This window comes from Cherax quadricarinatus, chromosome 93 (assembly GCF_038502225.1).
Source record: "Cherax quadricarinatus isolate ZL_2023a chromosome 93, ASM3850222v1, whole genome shotgun sequence".
NCBI lineage: Eukaryota > Metazoa > Arthropoda > Malacostraca > Decapoda > Parastacidae > Cherax > Cherax quadricarinatus.
The window spans coordinates 13,649,767-13,672,714 of record NC_091384.1 but is presented as its reverse complement, the minus strand read 5'-3'; the positions used below and the strand labels follow the sequence as shown (position 1 = coordinate 13,672,714).

The 22,948-nt window shown below is 41.3% G+C and overlaps 1 protein-coding gene across 1 annotated transcript in view; it reads left to right on the top strand.

Moving 5' to 3' along the window:
* LOC128693447 (zinc finger protein 300-like) overlaps positions 1-19,852 on the top strand; it is a 48,826-nt gene extending 28,974 nt beyond the window's left edge. The window contains exon 2 of the mRNA XM_070104695.1: positions 12,094-19,852. Within this exon, the coding sequence (XP_069960796.1) occupies positions 13,785-14,750 (966 nt within the window). The 5' untranslated portion in view covers positions 12,094-13,784 and the 3' untranslated portion in view covers positions 14,751-19,852. The remainder of the gene's footprint in view (positions 1-12,093) is intronic.
* The last annotated feature ends 3,096 nt before the right edge of the window (positions 19,853-22,948 follow it).

Genomic DNA, 22,948 nt, shown 5'->3' with positions numbered 1-22,948 from the left:
TCATCTCCACCTCCAAGGGAGACTTCCCCATGTTTCTTATTCTCATGTTTCAAAGTGTCTCCCCACTTCTGGGGTCCCATCTTCTGCAGCCTCCTCTGCGGTTGCCAGTCCCATAGTCACTGCTGTGTCTAATTCTTTTACTGTCCTGGGCTCAGATGTCCCTACTTCAACACCTCAGTCTGTTCTCACTTCGTGTTCTCCCTCACAAACCCTGGTACAGTGGACCCTCGGTTAACGATATTTTTTCATTCCAGAAGTATGTTCAGGTGCCAGTACTGACCGAATTTGTTCCCATAAGGAATATTGTGAAGTAGATTAGTCCATTTCAGACCCTCAAACATACACGTACAAATGCACTTACATAAATACACTTACATAATTGGTCGCATTGGGAGGTGATCGTTATGCGGGGGTCCACTGTATTGACAAGACCTCGTACAACACTGTTACGTTGGTAGGTCTTATTATTTTGATAGTAAGGTTCTCACTATATGTTCTAGTGTGGGGTAGCTTTTTACTTAATGGCCTTATCTGTCTAGGGGTAATACTTACATTATGGCTGATCATCCTGAGTGTCTCTGATATCCTTTCACCAGCCCTCTTCACAGGTTATGTAAACTACTACTATAAAAATATAACTGTATTCTCAATAGATATGTACAGAATATACAATTACAGCCTCACATTTTCAAAACAAAGATCTACACACTCCATAGCTGTTCTCCACATGGTGTTTTCCAACAACTTTTGTCCTTCTCTCTTCTTGACATAACTCTGGGCTAACCAGTGTTTTGACACACTTTAGTCACCCTGGGTATGGTGGCCACAACTTAAATTATAAAAACTCACCCCTGGAGCACACATAATGCCCCAAAAGATAGAAGAAGGACCCAGAGATCCTGCCAGGTTGAAGGTCAGCCACAGAGAGAGTGAGTGAGTGAGAGGGAGGGAGAGAGAAGCCTAGCTAAGCTCCTCCCACCAAAACAAAAGACTGTTGCCAAGCACAATTCTCCAGTTACCACAATTCTACCACACCTTGATTTTACTTTTACAAAAAGAAATACAACTTTATAAACTACTTATTTAAATTGTGTGTTTATGTGTCTATAGTATAACCTATTATATTGAGAAAAATAGGCTTGACCCAGCTGCCTCTCGGTCATGAGGTTGATCAGCCCTTATGACATTTAGAACTGAGTCCCCATCAATTCAATATAATTAAGTATTCCAGAGTAACTGTTACTTATAAATACATGTTGGGTCCTATAGCCCCATAACAAACACCTCCCAATTGTCCCTCTACTTCTCAGAAGTCCGAAAAATTTCCTTTAACCCCTCCTTGCCTTCATCAACCTCCACATTTTACCTTCCTGGTCTCTCTGCCTGGGTCTTCCCCTTTCACTGGCTCTGTTACAAGTGTGGAGGTTCATCCTTCTCCTCGTACTGTGCCTTCCTCTCCTGTCCCCTCCCAAGTTTCTTCCTCTTCTGCCACCTCCCAGGTTTCTGACTCTTCTGTCTCCTCCCACACTTCTCCAGTTCCCTCCACCCTTTTGCCCCCCCTACCTTGGTACAGTCCATTACAGTTCCGATCTTTACTCAAACTCCTCCTCCTTCCATCTCCAATATTGTCTCCCATACGACGTCTCTGAACTCCAAAAACACTTGAAGCAATCTCTGAATATATTGCAGAGACCAAACCATCAATGGACACTGATCCACCCTGTTTCTTCTCTTTCCTCTTCTCCATCTGAGCAACTCCTTTCTTCACAGTGCACTGTTCCTTGCTGCTTGAACGTTTTCCGCTGCCACTGCATGTGGACTTTTCTAACCCCTCTAGTCTGTAAGTACCCTTACCTGCAGATTTCTAGTATTGTTATAATTGCCAATCATGGCCTATTTACACTGGAATATACGCGGCCTCAGGGGTAATTGGGGTGAGCTTCAGACATTGCTCTCCCAATTTTCCCTGTTTGCTTACAAGAACCAAAATTACACTCTGCTGTTATCTATCCCATCTCAGGCTATAATTTATTGTATTCTTTGGATCCTTTTCCTGATGGGACCTTTAATGAAAGTGCCCTTCTTCTACGCACTGATATTCCGTACTTTCAGCTATTTGTCCGTACTTTGCTGCATTACACAGCTTCCCGTATCCACCTGCATAGGTGGTATTCACTTTGTATCTCTCTCCTTCTCGAGCATTATCTATTCCGGATACTGCCTTTCTTGTTTCATCATTACCACCACCACTTCTGTTACTTGGCAGTTTTAGTGCCTATCATTTCCTCTTGGGGGTCTCACGGTGATTCCCGTGGCATTCAGCTAGAGGCTTTTCTTGCTTCCCACCCCCTCAATGTTTTAAATACAGGTATTCACTCCCATTTTGATCCTCATACTCATTCTCTCTCTTGCATTGATCTCTCGGTCTGCTCTTCCTCCACTTCACTAGACTTCACCTGGTCTTTTCTCCCAGATTTACATGACAGTGATCATTTTCCAATCATTCTTACTTCCCCTTCATATTCACCACCTCTTCGTAACCCAAGCTGGCAATTTGATCGGGCAAATTGGGACCTTTACTCACAACTAACTGTTTTTAGTAAGGTTCCTTCTTCATCCTCAATTGATGAGCTTTTACACCTCTTCTCGTCCTCAGTTTTAACTGCAGCTTCTCATTCTATACCCCAAACCTCGGGCAAGCATTCTCAGAAATGCATGCCTTGGTGGTCTCCTGCTTGTGCTTGTGCAGTACGTTTGAAATGCCCTGTGTGGGGCAGGTACCGGTATAATAGAACCACAGAGAGACTTCTTGATTTTATGCAGAAACGCGTGATTGCTCGCCATGAAATCCGTGATGCTAAATGCACTTGTTGGCAAGATTGTGTCTCCACCATCACCTCTGCTTCCTCTATGAGTGCAGTCTGGAACTGATTGGTAAATATTCTCCTGACCCGGCTCCTGTTCTGCAGGTTGCTGGTGTTGATATAGTAAACCCTCTAAATGTTGCCATTGAAATTGGCAATTATCTGGTCTGTATTTCTCTGGGGCTCCATCTCTGCCCCTCGTTTCTTTCCTCAAAGCCTGCCAGAGAGTTAGCACTCTTGGACTTTTCTTCTTTCAGAGAAGAACAGTATAATGTGCCTTTTACACTTCAGGAACTTGAGGCAACACTCTCAGCTTGCCAATCGTCGACAACTGGGCCCAACAACATTCATATTCGTATGTTACAACATTTACATCAGTCAGCCCTTGCAGTCCTCTTACGCCTTTTCAATCTTATTTGGTCACAAGTAGTTCTTCCACATCTATGGAAATCTGCCATTGTTCTCCCTTTCTGCAAACCGGGTACTATGGGACATGAAACCTCCCACTATCGTCCCATCGCTCTTACCAGTGCAGTTTGGAATAAAAAAAGAGAGAAGCTTACGCCAACGTTTTGGTCCAACTTGGACCATTTACAAAGTCACACTAACCAGAAATGGAGCAGGACGGCTATATATAGGCAGGAGGATGTAGTTGTGGTAGTAGTAATAGTAGTAGTAGTAGTAGTGGTTGTAGTAGTAGTAGTGGTAGTGTTGAGGAACTAAGGAGGAGGAGCCAGTCAAATATAAAGAAAGGGGAGCACTGCAAGGGAGCTAGAGGGAGAGCAAGTGCACAGAGGTGGGGCGAAGGGGAAGTGATAAAATAAATAATGAAGGAACAGAAACACGCGACAGAAGAAAGACAAAAAAGGAAAGAGGAAACGGGAAGGAGGAGAAGAAGAAAAAATGAGGAATCATGTTAAATCACAGGTGTTCTGAAGTTTGGAGCATTTTACAATGTAGTGGGAGAGGAAGGCATCTACAGAGACGAAGCCTGGACTAAGATTCATTCAAGGAAAGTTGTGTATTAGAGAGGATTCAACAAGACGGCGACTGTTAAAGTTGGAAGTAGGGAAGACAGTTTTAGCAGAAGGCCAGTCTATAGGATGGCTCTGATCTCTGACATGACAGAAAAGAGCATTGTTAGTAATAAAGTTGGTATAATTACCGACAATATGTAAAGTAAAAGGACACAAGTGCAACTAATGTGACATTTATTGTGGCAACGTTTCGCTCTCCAGGAGCTTTATCAAGCCATTACTGTAATGGCTTGATAAAGCTCCTGGAGAGCGAAACGTTGCCACAATAAATGTCACATTAGTTGCACTTGTGTCCTTTTACTTTACAGCATTGTTAGTGTTGGCAAGCTTAACACTATTTTTGTGCTCCTTAAGTCTGTCAGAGAGAGATCAGCCAGTTTCTCCAAAGTACTGAAGAGGACAGGAGGAGCAAGAAATAGAGTAGACACCAGGAACATCTGTAGAGGGAAGAGAGGTATGAACGAGATTAGTGCGAAGAGTGTTAGTCTGGCAGAAAGTAAGCTTGATGTCTAAGGGACAGAGAGAATTGTTAAGATTAGAAAGACCGGAAATGCAGGGAAGACCGAGGACAGAAGAGTTCCCTACATTTCTAGTCTTTCTAATCTCAACAATTCTCTCCATCCCTAAGACATCAAGCTTACTTTCTGCCAGACTAACACTCTTCGCACTAATCTCATCCATACCTCTCCTCCCTCTACAGATGTTCCTGGTGTCTACTCTATTTCTTGCTCCTCCTGTCCTCTTCAATACTTTGGAGAAACTGGCTGATCTCTCTCTGACAGACTTAGGGAGCACAAAAATAGTGTTAGGCTTGCCGACTCTAACAATGCTCTTTTCTGTCTCGTCAGAGATCACAGCCATCCTATAGACTGGTCTTCTGCTAAAACTGTCTTCCCTACTTCCAACTTTAACAGTCGTCGTCTTGTTGAATCCTCTCTAATACACAACTTTCCTTGTATGAATCTTAGTCCTGGCTTCGTCTCTGCAGATGCCTTCCTCTCCCACTACATTGTAAAATGCTCCAAACTTCAGAACACCCGTGACTTAACCTGATTACTCATTATTTCTTCTTCTCTCCCTTCCCCTTTCCTCTTTCCTTTTTTGTCTTTCTTCTGTCACGTGTTTCTGTTCATTCATTATTTATTTCATCACTTCCCCTTCCCCCCCACCTCTGTGCACTTGCTCTTCCTCTATGGGCACCTAGCTACCTTGCAGTGCTCCCCTTTCTTTATATTTGACGGGCTGCTCCTCCTCCTTAGTTCCCCACTACTACTACTACTACTACTACTACTACTACTACTACTACTACTACTACTACTACTACTACGACTGCTGCCACTACTACTACGACTGCTGCCACTACTGCTACTATTGGTACTACCACCACTACCTCTTCCTGCCTATACATAGCCGTCCTGCTCCACTTCTGGTTAGTGTGACTTTGTAAATGGCCCAAGTCGGACCAAAACGTCATTGTAAGCTCCTCTCTTCTATGTGCGGGTTATTTGTGTATCGTTCCAGTCGCGGTATTGTGAATTTTTTTGTTATTTAAGTCTGGTAAATAGATGTTTAATGTGGTATTTAGAGACACACAACAGTCTCTCCATTCGTCAATATGGCTTTCGTAAGGGCCGTTCTACCATAGACCCCTTACTACATTTGGATATGTATGTTCGTAATGCCTTTGCAAATAACCACTCAGTTATTGCCATATCTTTTGACCTTGAAAATGCATATGACACAACTTGGAGGTATAATATTTTGTTCCAAGCCCACTGCTTAGGCCTCCAAGGCAATCTACCATCTTTCCTTTAGAACTTTTTAACTGACAGACATTTCCATGTTCGAGTCAATAATGTGCTCTCCCTGGACTTTGTCCAAGCTGAAGGTGTCCCTCAGGGATGTGTTCTGAGCACAAAACTTTTACTCCTTGCTATAAATTATTTGGCCTCTGTTCTTCCATCCAATATTTGGTCATCACTCTATTTAGATGACTTTGCTATTGCTTGTGCAGGCGCTGACTGTCAGCTCATCACAGTTTCTCTCCAGCATGCGGTCGACCGTGTTTCCAATTGGGCCACCTCGCATGGGTTTAAATTTTCCAGTACCAAAACTCACCAAATTACTTTCACTAGATGCTCTGTCATCTCCGATCATCCTTTGTACCTCTATGGCTCACGTATCTCTGAATGTGATACAGTCAGGTTTCTAGGCCTTCTCTTTGACTGTAGGTTATCCTGGAAATCCCACATTACCTCTCTAAAGGTAACTTGTCACAGCCAGCTGAACCTTCTTAAAAACCTTGCTCATCTTTCATGGGGAGATGATCGTCGAACTCTCCTTCGCCTACATTCAGCCCTCATTTTATCGAAACTCGATTATGGTGACCAGATCTATTCAGCTGCCTTTCCTGCTACTCTCTCTAGCCTTAACCCCATCCATCACCAAGGATTATGTTTATGCCTTGGTGCTTTTCGCTCTTTCTCTGTTGAGGGCCTCTATGCAGAAGCGAATGTTCCATCCTTGTCTGATCGCCATGATGCCCATTGCCTTCGCTACTATGTATGCTCTCACGATCTCCGCAATCCTTCCATTTATAGAATGGTCATTGATATTAGTAGACATTCTTTGTTTGTTCACTGCCCCTGTTTGCTCCAACCCTTCTCTCTTCACCTACATTTGCTCTTGTCTTTCCTTCAGTTACTGCCTTTATATGTTCATGTAGCATCTCGCTTTTCCCTACCTGCATGGGAAGTTCCAGCTATTCGGGTCTGTTCTTTCTCACTCCCTTGCTCGAAAGCCCAACTGCCTATGGTGGCTTCCCACTCTCTTTTTCTTGACCACATCCACTCTCATTCTCATGCCATTGTCGTGTACACAGATGGCTCTAAATCTTCTGACGGTGTCGGATTTGCAGCAGTATTTCTGGACAGCGTCATGCGAGGGCATTTACTATCTTCGGCTAGCATTTTTACCTCTGAATTGTATGCCATTCTTGCAGAACTTATTCGTATCACATCTATGCCTGTGTCATCATTTGTGGTTGTCTCATACTCCCTTAGTGCTCTACAGGCTATACGGAAATTTGATACACCTCACCCCCTAGTTTTCCATATCCAACTTTGGCTATGCTGTATCTCTACCAAGCATAAAGATATATTTTTTGTTTGGTCCCTGGTCATGTTGACGTACAGGGCAATGAACAGGCAGACACTGCTGTGCAGTCAGCAGTACATGACCTACCAGTTTCATATAGAGATGTTCCATTTCCAGACTATTTTGCTGTAATAGCTACCCACCTTCACACCCATTGGCAACAATGTTGGTCTGCTCTGCTCAATAACAAACTTTGTTCTATTAAACCGAGTATAGGTTACTGGCCGTCTTCTTGTCACCAGTGTCGAGGTTGGGAGGCTACTCTCTCCCGCCTTCGCATTGGCCATACTCGTCTTACTTATAGATATCTCATGGAGAGGCACCCTGCTCCTCTCTCTGAGAATTGTCAGGTTCCATTATCGGTCAGCCACATTCTCTTAAACTGCCCACTTTATCAACGAGCACGCAGAATTTACCTCCAACGTCGTCTTCGCTCTGCTGCTCTCTCTTTACCTTACCTTCCCTTCTCGCTGATGGACCCACCTTTCATCTGGACTCTCTCACTGACTTTTTGACAACAACTGACTTACTCCACAAACTCTGATGATGATACCTTCAGCTCTTTCTACCTCAGTCTCTTGCTACCCTCTACCCCCGCACTGTCCCCTGCCCCACTGTTTTCTGTAACCTCCTAATCATCCCTCCCCCCTTCTGCTGCCCGATACCCTTGCTTCCTTCCCTACCCTGCAGCGCTGTATAGCCCTTGTGGCTTAGCACTTCTTTTTGATTATAATAATAATACAACATGTATAGATGTCATAGAATCAATAGGTCACAGGGAGGAGTAGGAATCTATGAATGATATAGTAGAAATTTTAGGCATTAAAGTTGAAAATAGGAATTGGGTAGTTATCCTAGTATACAAACCACCATCGGCAACTGCTGAGGAATTCACAGATCAGGTAAGTAAGATAGATAGCTATCTGGATAGGCTAGAAAATCCTACACCAGATATTTTACTCCTTGGAGATTTTAATCTCCCTCATGTAAAATGGAAGATGCCACAATGTAATGTTATTCCAGAAATATCCCCGGGAAGCACCCTGGCTTAACAGGTACATACCAGGGCAATAATGAGGTTTTGTGAAAAGTACTCTTTAAACCAACAGGTAATCGATCCCACTAGAAATGAAAATACCCTGGATTTGATATTCACAAACAACTAGGAAATGATCTGAGACATAACAGTTTCCAAAACTATTTACTCTGATCATAACATCATAGAGGTTCAAACTAGTATTAACTCAGGGGTAGGAAACTGCATCGCTAAAGTTAGAGACGGGATGTTCAGTAAAGTTTAATTTTAACAACCATAGAATTAACTGGGAAAAAATAAACCAAGAGCTATCAGACATACCCTGGGAATCAGACATGAGCACCCTAAATCTCCACCAGTGCCTAGAGAAGCTGAATACAGAAGGATACAAAGTATGTATGAAACATGTACCATTGAGGAAACCCAGAGGAAGATCAGATATAGAGAGAGAGTGTAGGAGATGGTACAGAAGAAGAAAATGGGTTACTGAACTGCTTAAAAACACAAATATGCTACAACAGAGGAAAGATAGACTTAGCAGAGAGATCACTGAATTAGAGCAAAAACTTAGGATGTCATACCTCACAGAGGAAGCACAAAGGGAACAAAAGGCCATACAGGATATTGCAAGAAACCCAAAATATTTCTATTCCTACGCAAAATCCAAGCCAAGAACTACCTGTAGAATTGGACCACTACTGAGAGGAGACTCGTATATTGACGATGAACAGGAAATGAGTGAAATCCTAAAAGAAGAGTATGAGTCGGTGTTCGGCAACCCACTAAATGACACGGTAGAAAATGCAGAAATATTTTTTTACTCCAGAAGAAGGCCGCCCAGACCAACTAACTGACATTAGTACAAATCCCATAGATTTTGAAAATGAAATGGAAAACATGCCCACTCACTCAGCACCTGGACCAGATTCACGGAATGCTCTATTTATAAAGAAGTGCAAAGTACCACTAGCACGAGCCCTCAGTATTCTTTGGAGAAAGAGCTTAGATCTAGGTGAAATACCGGAGGCCTTAAAGAATGCAGACATAGCTCCTTTGCACAAGGGAGGTAGTAGAGCACTAGCTAAAAATTACAGGCCAGTTGTCCTAACCTCTCACATCATAAAAATCTTCGAAAGAGTGATGAGCCTACAGGTTACAAATTTCATGGACAAGCACAACCAACATAACATGAACCTGCATGGTTTTAGAGCAGGACAATCATGTCTGTCACAGCTGCTGAACCATTATGACAGAATTACAGAGGCACTGGAAGACGACCAAAATGCAGATGTGATTTACATAGATTTTGCAAAGACATTTGACAAATGCGATCATGGAGTGATAGCACACAAAATGAAGGCCATGGTCATTACGGGGAAGGTAGGCAGATGGATTTTCGGTTTCCTAACACACAGAACACAAAAAGTAGTAGTGAACAGGGCAAGATCCAGCATCAGCAAGGTCAAAAGCTTAGTGCCCCAAGGCACTGTCCTGGCACCTCTGCTGTTCCTCATCCTCATAGCAGACAGACAAAAACACCTGGCACACTTTTGTATGATCATCTGCAGATGACACTAAAATAAGCATGAAAGTCAGTATGGTAGAGGACACTGAAAAAGTACAGGAAGACATAAACAGGGTCTTCCAGTGAGCAGTGGAAAACAACATGATATTCAATGGTGATAAGTTCCAGCTTCTTAGGTATGGAAAGAACGAAGAATTCAAAAGGAGCACTATATACAAAACTCAAGAGGGTCACCAAACAGAACGTAAGGAACACGTAAAAGACCTAGGAAGATGACTGGGTGGGTATTTAGAACTTTCAAAACAAGGGAAACAATGCCGATGGTGACACTCTTCAAATTGCTAGTGCTCCCTCACTTAGAATATTGCTCAGTGCTGACGGCCCCGTTCAGGGCAGGAGAAATATCGGAGTTGGAACAAATACAGAGATCGTTTATGGCTCACATTGAGCCACTAAAGCACCTAAACTACTGGGAATGCCTGCAAGTCTTGAACATGTATTCATTGGAGTGGAGGAGAGAGAGGTACATGATAATATATACCTGGAAGGTACTCGAAGGCTTGGTCCCAAATCTGCACACTGCCATAACAACATACTGGAGTGAGAGATATGGGAGGAAGTGTAAAATAAACCCAATGAGGAGCAGGGATGCAGTGGGGACAATAAGGGAACACTGTATCAACACCTGGGTTCCCAGACTTTTCAGCATCTTACCAGAAGATATCAGAAACACTGCTGGAACAAGTGTTGAAGCCTTCAAGAGGAAACTAGACAAGTATCTTCACCAGGTGCCAGATCAACCAGGCTGTGATGGATATGTAGGGCAGTGGGCCTCCAGCAGCAACAGCCTGGTTGACCAGGTGAGCACCAGACGAGCCTGGCCCATGGCTGGGCTCAGAGAGTAGATATACTCTCGAAATTCTTCAAAGGTATATCAAAGGAATGTTCCATCCTCGTCTGATCACCGTGATGCCCATTGCCTTCGCTACTATGTATGCTCTCATGATCTCTGCAATCTTTCCATTTATAGAATGGTCACTGATATTAGTAGACATTCTTTATTTGCTCGCTGCCCCTGTTTGCTGCATCCCTTCTCTCTTTGCCTACATTCGCTCGTCTTCCCTTCAGTTACCACCTTTATATGTTAATTTAGCATCTCACTTTTCCCTAACCCCCTGGGAAGTTCCAGCTGTTCGAGTCTGTTCTTTCTCACTCCCTTGCTCGAAAGCCCAACTGCCTTTGGTGGCTTTCTGCTCTCTTTTTCTTGACCACTTCCACTCTCATTCTCATGCCATCGCAGTGTACACAGATGGCTCTAAGTTTTCTGATGGCGTCAGATTCGCAGCAGTGTTTCTGGACAGCGTCGTGTGAGGGCATTTTCTATCTTCGACTAGCATTTTTACTGCTGAATTGTATTCCATTCTTGCAGCACTTATTCATCTATGCCTGTGTTATCATTTGTGATTGTCTCATACTCCCTTAGTGCTCTACAGGCTGTATGGAAATTTGATAACCTCAACCCCTAGTTTTCCGTATTTGGCTACGCTGTATCTCTACCAAGCATGAAGATATTGTTTTTTGTTGGGTCCCTGGTCATGTTGATGTACAGGGCAATGAACAGGCAGACACTGCTGCACGGTCAGCAGTACATGACCTACCAATTTCATATAGAGGTGTTCCATTTCCAGACTATTTTGCTGTAATAGCTACCCACCTTCACACCCATTGGCAACAATGTTCGTCAACTCTACTCAGTAACAAACTTCATTCTTTTATACCAAGTATAGGTTACTGGCCGTCTTCTTGTCATCAGTGCTGAGGTTGGGAGACTTCTCTCTCCTGCCTTCGCATTGGCCACACTCGTCTTACTCATGGGTATCTCATGGAGAGGCACCCTGTTCCTCTCTGTGAGAAGTGGGAAGTTCCAGTATCGATTAGCCACATTCTGTTTGCCCTCTCTCTCAATGAGCATGCAGAATTTACCTCCAACGTTGTCTCCACTCTACTACTCTTTCTTTACCTTCCCTTCTTGCTGATGGACCCACCTTTAATCCTGACTCTCTCATTGACTTCTTAACAACGACTGATTTACTCCACAAACTCTGATGATAATACCTTTCGCACTCCCCTCAGCCCTTTCTACCTCAATCTCTTGCTGCCCTCTACCCTTTCACTATCCACGGCTCCGCTGCTCTCTGTAACCTGCTACTCATCCCTCTCCCTTTTGCCTCCTGATTCCTTCGCTTCCTTCCTGCCCTGCAGCGCTGTATAGCCCTTGTGGTTTAGCACTTCTTTTTTATTATTATAATAATAATGGTCAGTTTAAGGGTTAAGTGACAATTTTATTTAGTGAAACCATGTGACAATAGAGAAAAAAAAAATTTTTAGTTGAGTATGTTGTGTTAGTAATTGTAGAATATTATACTATACTGACTCATGTTTCTATTGCAGAAGTATTTTGTGGAAAGCTACCAGATTGTGTCTTGCCAGACACTATATCTTCAGTACTTCAAGAAGCACCAGTGTAAGTGTCTTGAACAACAACTGATATTGCTGAAGTATTTTGTGGAAGACTACCGGGTTGTATCTTGCCTGACACTATCTTCAGTACTTCAAGAAGCACCAGTGTAAGTGTCTTGAACAATTGATATTGCAGAAGTATATTGTTGAAGACTACCGGGTTGTGTCTTGCCTGACACTATCTTCAGTACTTCAAGAAAGGCAACAGCTGTTCTTCTTGTAAATTTTTAACTAGCTATTACTAATTAAATAATTATGCTTTTGCATGTCAGTTAATTCTTTGAGGGTCTGTTTTCTAGTTCTACGACTTTTAAGCCAGGGTCTAAGCTGTAGTGCTATATCATGAGCTCAGCTTACTCAGATAAGCTGTGAGCAGTAAATTTGGGCCAATATAAGAGAGAATGCATCTCTGTGGTAAGTGTGCACCATATAAAACAAATCCTGCTGCACACTGTGCATAATGAGAAAAAACTGCGACTGTTTTTGGATTAAAACAGCAAATTTTCAGTGTATTTTCATATGGTTTTTTAGTAGCATTCACTGTTTCTTGGTGTCGTTTGATAGAAGATGTATTACAGAAATTATTTTGATTGATTTTAGTGCTGAAAATAGCTTGAAATTGAGTTCAGAATAGTAGAAATGTTCTATTTTTGCCTATGTTAGTGGGTAAACAAATCACATCACGTGTCCAATACACATCAGCTGGTGGGTCTGATGTGTGTTGTTGAACGCGCTGATATTATTTATACAATTATTACAATATTGCATAAAAATCTTCTATTTTTTGGTGTGATTAAAAAATCAAAATGAAATTCACCTGTAAAGCCTGGAAATGTAACTAATAAATAGAGGAAATGTTAGTTTAGTGCCAGGAATGCCTGCATTGATTATTCTGGACCCTATTTTGAAATTGGAATATTTTGAACTTTGTGTGAAATTGGCCAAATTACCAATTTCCAATCACTTTATTGGGAAGTTGAAATAGTTGATCTGGGCAATTTTATGTGCTCAGTAGGTAAAATGGAACACATAGTAGAAAATAGCTAAGAATTTGGTCTAGTGGACTAATTTAATTGGCCAAAAACAAGACTCAAAGTGGGCAAAATTGCCAATGCATAAATATCTCTGACACAGTAAAATCTGCAGGAGCATAACTTTGTCAATTCTTTACCAAATTTTGTACTTTTTATTTTGTTACCTTCAGAAAAAGATTCTCTACAATTTCATAAGAAAAAATAATATTTTTTAGATCCTGTGGGGACTTTTCAGATATGGGGTCTGAACCCTCAAAGGGTTAATAAAAGAATACAAGTTAGTAATTTCATAATTAAAAATTTTCAGAAAAATCTGTTTAAACACAAGAGCAAATAATAATAATAATAGTGTTGAGTGTATCTGCAAATTTCTAGTACATATATGAATCTTTTAACACAAAAAAATTATGATAGTGTTTTAACACAACATAAACTTTATTAGTGTTCATAAGTAGGAAAAGTTTTGCCTAAATAAATCTTAACATGGGAATATGTTCATAAGGAAGACCAGGTGTTCAGTGTCCAAAATAGTTAAAAAAAAATCTTGAAATAGACATGTGAGAACATAAGGAAGATTAACTATACCACTGTTGTGTGACTAAAAATTTTTAAATGAAATACCTTCATTTAAAAAATATGGAAAAACGTAAAGAACATAAACCATATCAATGTTCAGAGTGTCTGAAATGTTTTAGTGTAAAATGCAGTCTTGTGACACACATGAGAGTACATACAGGAGATAAACCATATCAATGTTCAGAGTGTCTGAAATGTTTTAGCCGAAAAGGCAGTCTTGTGACACATATGAGAGTACATACAGGAGATAAACCATATCAATGTTCAGAGTGTCTGAAATGTTTTAGCCAAAAAGGCAGTCTTGTGACACATATGAGAGTACATACACAAGATAAACCATATCAATGTTCAGAGTGTCTGAAATGTTTTAGTGTAAAATGCAGTCTTGTGACACACATGAGAGTACATACAGGAGATAAACCATATCAATGTTCAGAGTGTCTGAAATATTTTAGCCGAAAAGGCAGTCTTGTGACACATATGAGAGTACATACAGGAGATAAACCATATCAATGTTCAGAGTGTCTGAAATGTTTTAGCCAAAAAGGCAGTCTTGTGACACATATGAGAGTACATACACAAGATAAACCATATCAATGTTCAGAGTGTCTGAAATGTTTTAGCCAAAAAGGCAGTCTTGTGACACATATGAGAGTACATTCACGAGATAAACCATATCAATGTTCAGAGTGTCTGAAATGTTTTAGCGAAAAAAGTAATCTTGTGAAACATAAGAGAGTACATACAGGAGATAAACCGTATCAGTGTTCTGAGTGTCTGAAATGTTTTAGTGGAAAAAGCAATCTTGTGAAGCATATGAGAGTACATACAGGAGATAAACCATATCAATGTTCAGAGTGTCTGAAATGTTTTAGCTTAAAAGGCAGTCTTGTGACACATACGAGAGTACATACACGAGATAAACCATATGAATGTTCTGAGTGTCTGAAATGTTTTTGTATAAAAAGCGGTCTTGTGAGACATATGAGAGTACATACATGAGATAAACCATATCAGTGCACTGAGTGTGTGAAATGTTTTAGTACAAAAAGTAATCTTGTGACACATATGAGAGTACATACAGGAGATAAACCATATCAATGTTCAGAGTGTCTGAAATTTTTTAGTCGAAAAAACAGTCTTTTGACACATATGAGAGTACATACAGGAGATAAACCATATCAATGTTCTGAGTGTCTGAAATGTTTTAGTCAAAAAAACAGTCTTGTGACACATGCACGAGTACATTCAGGAGATAAAACAAGTTAGTGTTTCAAAAATATTTTAGTTATAAACTCATCAGAATATATAAAAGGGATATACCATAACAGTGTTGAGAGTGAAATATGTTAATGAAATGTCATTCATATAAATCTTATAAGTTCATAGAGGAGATAAGTTGTATTAATGTTCAGAATATCTTACATATTTTATAAAAAGAGCAGTCTTGTGTATTCACAAGAACTAATATAGAGTATAAACAATATATATAGAAAATACTGTAAGGTCAAGTCTGTAATCTGCTTATTGCAGTAATCAAGAATTCTGCAGTGAAATATTCAGTGAACCACTCTAGTGAAATATTCAGTGAGGGATTGGTAGCTTTAAGACAAGCCAATAAATGAACTGTACTAAGCTACTTATGACAGCCTCTAGAACATTTTATGGAGCCATCAGTGTTACTGCCCTTGGGCTGTGGGAATTAAATAATTGTAAAAACATAATTGCCCCAAAGGAGCATTATATCAACATTTCATGTTAATACTGAAGTGATGAGTTTATACTTTTTTGGGCTCAATGGCCCTTCAGTGATGGGTTAATATGGCAATTCCAGATAAGGCATGAACTAGCTATTTGCTGTGCAGCTGACCTAACTAGGTTCATAACTTGCTAGACATACCTGGGTATTGTATCGGACCTACAACTTTATCCGTGGCTTTTGGCATGGATGAAACCTAGTATTGGCATCTTGATTGAAGCAGAAGTGTCCCTTGAGGAATGTCACACTCACACTGTTACAATACTGTTCTTCAAGATTTGTATTTTACTTTGTGGTAATTTCTCAATAGTTCTACCACGAATTTCCACTTGCATAAGTGATATACAGTCTGTTCTTTGTATCTCTTTCCTTATCGGGCATTATCTATCCTGGATGTTGCCTTTCTTGTTTTGTCCTTATTGCCACCACTTCAGTTACTTGGCGATTTTAATGCCCATCATTTCCTCAGGGAAGGGTCTCACTATGATTCACGTGGCATTCAGTTGAAGACTTTTCTTGCTTCTCACCCCCTCCATGTTTTAAATACAGGTACTCCCACCCATTTTGATCCTTGTACTCATACTCTCTTGCATTGATCTCTTGGTCTGTTCTTCCTCCACTACATTAGACTTCACCTGGTGTGTTCTCCCGGACTTGCATGACAGCGATCATTGTCATGCAAGTAATCATTCTTCTCCTTCATCTTCACCACCTTTTCATAGTCCACGCTAGCAGTTTAATCAAGCAAATTGGGACCTTTACTCGCATCTAACTGCTTTTAGTGAGGTTCCTTCTTTGTCCTTATTTTATGAGATTTTACACCTTTTCTTGACCTCAGTTTTAACCGCAGCTTCTCATTCTATACCCCAAACCTCAGGCAGGCATTCCCAGAAGTGTGTGCCTTGGTGGTCTTCTGCTTGTTCTTGAGCAGTATGTTTGAAATGCGCTGTGTGGGGCAAGATACCGGTACAATAGAATCACTGAGAGACTTCTCAATTTTAAGCAGAAGCATGTGGTCACTTTTTGTGTCATCCGTGACGCTAAACACACTTGCTGGCGAGATTATGTTTCCACCATAACCTCTGCTTCCTCTCTGAGTGCAGTCTGGAAAAAAGTGCAGAAACTGAGTGGTAAATACTCTCCTGACCTGGCTCCTGTTCTGCGGGTTGCCGGTGTTGATATAGTAAACCCTCTTGACGTTGCCATTGAAACTGGTAATCATCTGGTTTGTATTTCTCAGGGGCTCCATCTATGCCCCTCGTTTCTTTCCTCAAAGTCTGCTAGAGAGTTAGCATTCTTAGACTTTTCTTCTCTCAAAGAAGAATCTTCTAATGTGCCTTTTACACTTCAGGAACTGAAGGCAACACTCTCAGCTTGCTGATCATCGGCAGCTGGGCCCGACGACATTCATATTTGGATGTTACAACATTTACATCAGTCAGCCCTTGCAGTCTTCTTACACCTTTTCAATCTTATTTGGTCACAAGGAGTTCCCCCAGCTGTGGAAATCTGCCATTGTTCTCCCTTTCTGCAAACTGGGTACTATTTGACATGATGCCTACCACTATCATCCCATTGCTCTTACCAGTGCATTTCGCAAGGTGATCGAACGTCTGGTAAATCAAAGTTTAATGTATTTAGAGATGCACAACAGTCTCTCCACTAGTCAATATGGCTTTCGTAAAGGCCGTTCTACCATAGACCCCTTACTACACTTGGATACCTATGTTCATAATAGCTTTGCGAATAGCCACTCAGTTATTGCCATATTTTTTGACTTTGAGAAGGCATATGACACAACTTGGAGGTATAATATTTGGGCCCAAGCCCACTCCTTAGGCCTCCGAGGCAGTCTACTATCCTTCCTTAAGAATTTCTTAACTGACAGACATTTCCATGTTTGGGTTAATAATATGCTCTCCCCAGACTTTGTCCAAGCTAAAGGTGTCCCCCAGGGATGTGTTCTGAGCACAGCACTTTTTCTCCTTGCTATAAATGATTTGGCCTCTCTTCTATCCAATATTTGGTCATCACTCTATGTTGATGACTTTACTATTGCTTGTGCAGGCGCTGACTGTCATCTCATTACAGTTTCTCTCCAGCACGGTCATCCGTGTTTCCATTTAGGCCTCCATGCACGGTTTTAAATTTTCCTGTATTAAAACTTGCCAAATTACTTTCATTAGATGCTCTGTCATCTCCGATCACCCTTTGTACCTCTGTGGCTCACGCATCCCTGAACTTGATACGGTCAGGTTTTTAGGCCTTCTCTTTGACCATAGGTTATCCTGGAAGCCTCACATAACCTCTCTGAAGTCAACTTGTCACAGCCAGCTAAACTTTCTTAAAAGCCTTGCTCATTTTTCATGGGGAGCTGATTGTCAAACTTCACCTACATTCAGCCCACATTTTATTGAAACTCAATTATGGTGACCAGATCTATTCAGCGGCCTGTCCTGCTACTCTCTCTAGCCTTAATCCCATCCATCACCAGGGATTATGTTTATGCCTTGGTACATTTTGCTCTTCCTCTGTTGAGAGCCTCTATGCAGAAGCAAATGTTCCATCATTGTCCGATCATCATGATGCCCATTACCTTCGCTACTATGTTCACACTTATAATCTCCGCAATCCTTCCATATATAGAATAGTTACAGATGTTAGTAGACATTGTTTGTCGCCCCTGTTCGCTCCATCCCTTTTCTCTTCACCTACATTCGCTCTTGTCTTCCCCTCAGTTACCACCTTTCTATGTTCATGTAGCATCTCACTTTTCCCTGCCCTCCTGGGAAGTTCCAGCTGTTTGAGTCTGTTTTTCTCACTCCCTTGCATGGAAGCCTAGCTGCATACAGTAGCTTCCTGCTCTCTTTTTTTGACTACTTCTGTTCTCATTCTCATGCCATTGCAGTGTACATGGATGACTCTAAGTCTTCTGACAGCATTGGATTTGCCGGCATTGTTTCCGGACAGTGTTGTGCGATGGCATTTACTATCCTTGGCTAGCATTTTTACAGCTGAATTGTATGCCATTCTTGCAGCACTTATGTGTATTGCATCTATGCTGTGTCATCACTTGTGGTTGTTCCCGACTCCCTTAGTGCTTTACAGGCTATACGAACATTTGGTACACCTCACCCTCTAGTTCTCTGTATCCAACTTTGGTTATGCCGTATCTGTACCAAGCATAAAGATATTGTTTTTTGTTGGGTCCTTGGTCATGTTGACGTACAGGGCAATGAGCAGGCAGACACTGCTGCGTGGTCAGCAGTACATGACCTTCCAGTTTCATATATAGGTGTTCCATTCATGGACTATTTTGCTGTAATTGCTACCCACCTTCACACCCGTTGGCAACAACAGTGGTTTGCTCTGCTCAATAACAAATTTCATTCTATTAAACAGAGCTTAGGTTACTGGCTTTCTTCTTGTCATCATTGTCAAGGTTGGGAGACTACTCTTTCCTGTCTTTGCATTGGCCACACTCGTCTTACTCATGGGTATCTCATGGAGAGGCACCCTGCCCCTCTCTGTGAGAATTGTCATATTCCAGTATTTGTTAGCCACATTCTGTTAAACTGCCCACTATAAATGAGCACACAGAATTTACCTCCAATGTTGTCTCCACTCTGCTGCTCTCTCTTATTATGCACCCCATACCCATCCTGTGGGCGGTAGTCAAAAGATTACAGAGGTACATAATGGGTCCAGGGACTGGGCCTCAAAGTTTTGATAGCTGAGCAAGTTACAGAGGTAATGAATTCACAATTTACAAAGGTAATGAACTCACAATTTACAAAGGTAATGAACTCCAGGTAGGTCTAGTCACAATCATTACAAGTTACAAAGGTATTTACAGATTACAGAGGTACACAATGGGTCCAGGGACCGGGCTCCAAAGTTTTGATGGCTGAACTAGGTACAAGGTAATGAACTCACAAGTTACAAAGGTAATGAACTCACAAGTTACAAAGGTAATGAATACTGTAAGAATGGTTACTTATGTTTATACATGGCTGCAATCATGAACAAATTTTAGAGTAATGAGCAATTCACACTTCCACACCCGGTCACAACTGTAGTGAGTTATTGGTGCAAATGTTGATTGCTGAGTCTCTCTCTCTCACACAGACACACACACACACACATACAAATTCATACACACACACACATAAACACACACACACACACACACACACACACAAACTCATACACACACACACACACACTCATACACACACACACACTCATACACACACACACACACACACACACACACACACACACACACACACACACACACACACACACACACACACACACACACACACACACACACACACACACACTCACTCACACTCACACACATACACACAAACACACACACACACACACACACACACACACACACACACACACACACACACACACACACACACACACACACACACACACACACACACACATGCACATATGTGGTAATGCTTTATTTACAGCTAGCAAAGTCAGGGTATTTCTCCAGAATGGTCTGTAATATACCACTGTGGATAAAATACTTAGCCATTTCTTGAACACTTCTGAGTGAGTTGTTTCTAAATTCATTAATTTTATCGCACTCCAGTACATAATGACGCAGGGTGTGACAATAATCCATCTGGCAAAGTTTACATTTCGTTTGGTCTACATCTGGTGGTGGTGATTTAACCTGCCAAAGATACTTGTAACCCAGCCGGAGCCGGGCGGTAGTGACATCCAAGAGTCTGCTTATTTTGTTGGATGCACCATAGACATGTGGCTCCTCCTGCATGATAGAATGATGATAGATGGACTCACTGGTGTCAATCTCCCTGAGCCTTAAGTCCATAAAATTCAGCTGAAGTTCTTTTCGTATTATTGTTCTCAAACTACTACCTGACAAGCCAAGATTGTAATCTACTCCCTCTTTGAAAGCATACAGCTTAGCCAATTTATCAGTTCTATCATGCATCTGAAGACCAATGTGAGATGGAATCCACAGCATGTGCACTCTGACTCCTCTGTCCACAATCCTACCATACCTGTGTCTGGCTTCTGACACAAGCATGCCACAATTTATGCTTAATGAGTTGAGAGCATTTATGGATGACAGAGAATCAGTTACAATTAAACTGTCAATCTTTGATACATAGATGCATTTCAGTGCAAGGAGTATGGCAAACAGTTCTGTCTGAAGGGTAGAGGCCCAATTATTGATGCGTGCTCCAATTTCTTTAAGAGAGCCATCACTCTGTACGACAACAGCAGCACTACCAGCTGCACCAGTGGATTGGTGAACAGAACCATCAACGTAAATAATTTGCGAGAGTGTGTGCTGTGTGACTAAGTTATCAATACAGCTTAAGGCCTCATGTTTGGCTTCAAGGCGAAGTTTTGGTTGTGATTTAAGAAGTAGTTTGGGGGGAAATGGAGGAATGGTAGTTTGGAATGGGGTAATATTCCATGGAGCGGAGAAGTGCCGCTGTTGCCTTACTTGACATAGATCATGTATCTGATTCATGCGGAGGTCGGTTCCAGTCTTTTCGATCCATCTGGAGGAGTGTTCACCAGTGCTGAGGAAAGTTTGGAGGGCTTCTGTGCAGGGGTTTGAATGAGCTTGCCTGAGCATATTAACCCCAATTAGGATATTTCTTTCAGTAACACGATCTCTAATGCTTGGAATATCAAGTTCTTTTTGCATATTTAAAATTTTGGCAGTACAAGGGCATCCTAGGATGATCCTCATTGCTTCGTTCTGCAGTTTTTCCAGCCCTCCAAGCTTCCAGTCAGACACAAGAGCAAGTAGTGGCGCAGCATAATCAACCAATGATCTAATATAAGCAAGATACATCATTTTCACAATTTTAACATTAGCACCATACCTGGGGTGAAGCCCTGCCACAACTCTAAGTGCTCTTAGTCGTTCTTTGTATTGGCGACAAAGTCTTGTTACAACAGGTCCAAGTAGTGGAACCTCAAAGCCTAGATACCTGTATCTGCTTACATATTCTAGAAGAGACCCATCATGCAATTGGATCTGACGAACTGCAGATTCAGTAGTATGGGAGTTTTGTGACTTTTGTGGAGGATCTGCAGATGGTCCCTACTTATGGTCATTATGTTATCTCCTTGTTCCTGATTCTGTGTTGCTGCTGCTTGTTATATTGCTCTTCAATGAATTGGTCGTTTTACTGTCCAAGCAAGCTGTTCTGATTGCCAGATTGATCAAGAAGTTAGTTTATGTGAGGACTTTTAGTTAGTCACTGGTTAAGTCGAGTCGAATCTTGAGACATAGCAAACTACTTAGAGCACTTACACACAAACACACATACTTACTTGTATATATGTATTAGTGTTATATTCTTAAATGCTGACAATGTGCCAGACAGTACTTAAAAGTCATAAAGATATGTGCCTTCAGCACAATACTACTGTACACAAGAGAGGTGTAGGAACTTGTTTCCTATATTATATTAAATTGATTACTTTGATTACTTTTATATTGTCCACCTAGACAACTTTATCTTTATTAATAAACTTCTTAAATTTTAATTTCTTTAGTTAGTAACCTACCAGTTGTAATCCTAAAGCACTATTGAATCTTACTATTAAATCCTAATTTCTTTAGTTAGTAACCTACCAGTTGTAATCCTAAAGCACTATTGAATCTTACTATTAAATCCTAATGGATAATTGGACCAGGATACTGCCTACTTGTTACAAAAACCCAGTAACAGGCTGGATGCTAGAGGGGCAGATCTTTCTAGTATTCACTGGAGATCTTTTTCATTATTAAGTATCGCATTTTTTGTAACATTGACTTTTTGACAACAACTGATTTACTCCACAAACTCTGAAGATGATGCTTTTAGCACTCCCCACAGACCATTCTGCCTCAATCTCTTGCTACTCTCTACCCCTGCACTATCTCCTGCCCTGCTGTCCTCCATAACCTCCTAATCATCCCTCTCCCTTTGTTACCCAATATCCTCACTTACTTCCTTGCCCGGCAGTGCTCTATATCCCTTGTGGTTTAGCGCCTTTTTTTTATTATAATAATTGAATGTAAATTAACGTTTTATTTTTCATGCCTCCAAATTTGGCATAATTGCTTGAGATGCCTGGTCAGTATAGAATGGGTTTTAATAGTCAGTGTGCAGAGTATTAAAAAAAATCTGGGACCACTTACTACCTTGTGGGAGTGCCAGTTCAACTGAGTGCCAACTAGAGCAAATAGCATGGCAAACGCCAGGGATTCACTGATAATTTTATTTTTATTAACACATCAGCTGATTCCCACCAAGGCAGGGTGGCCCAAAAAAGAAAAACTTTCATCATCATTCACTCGATCACTGTCTTGCCAGAGGGGTGCTTTACACTATAGTTTATAAAACTGGAACATAAATTAACACCCCTGCTTCATAGTGCA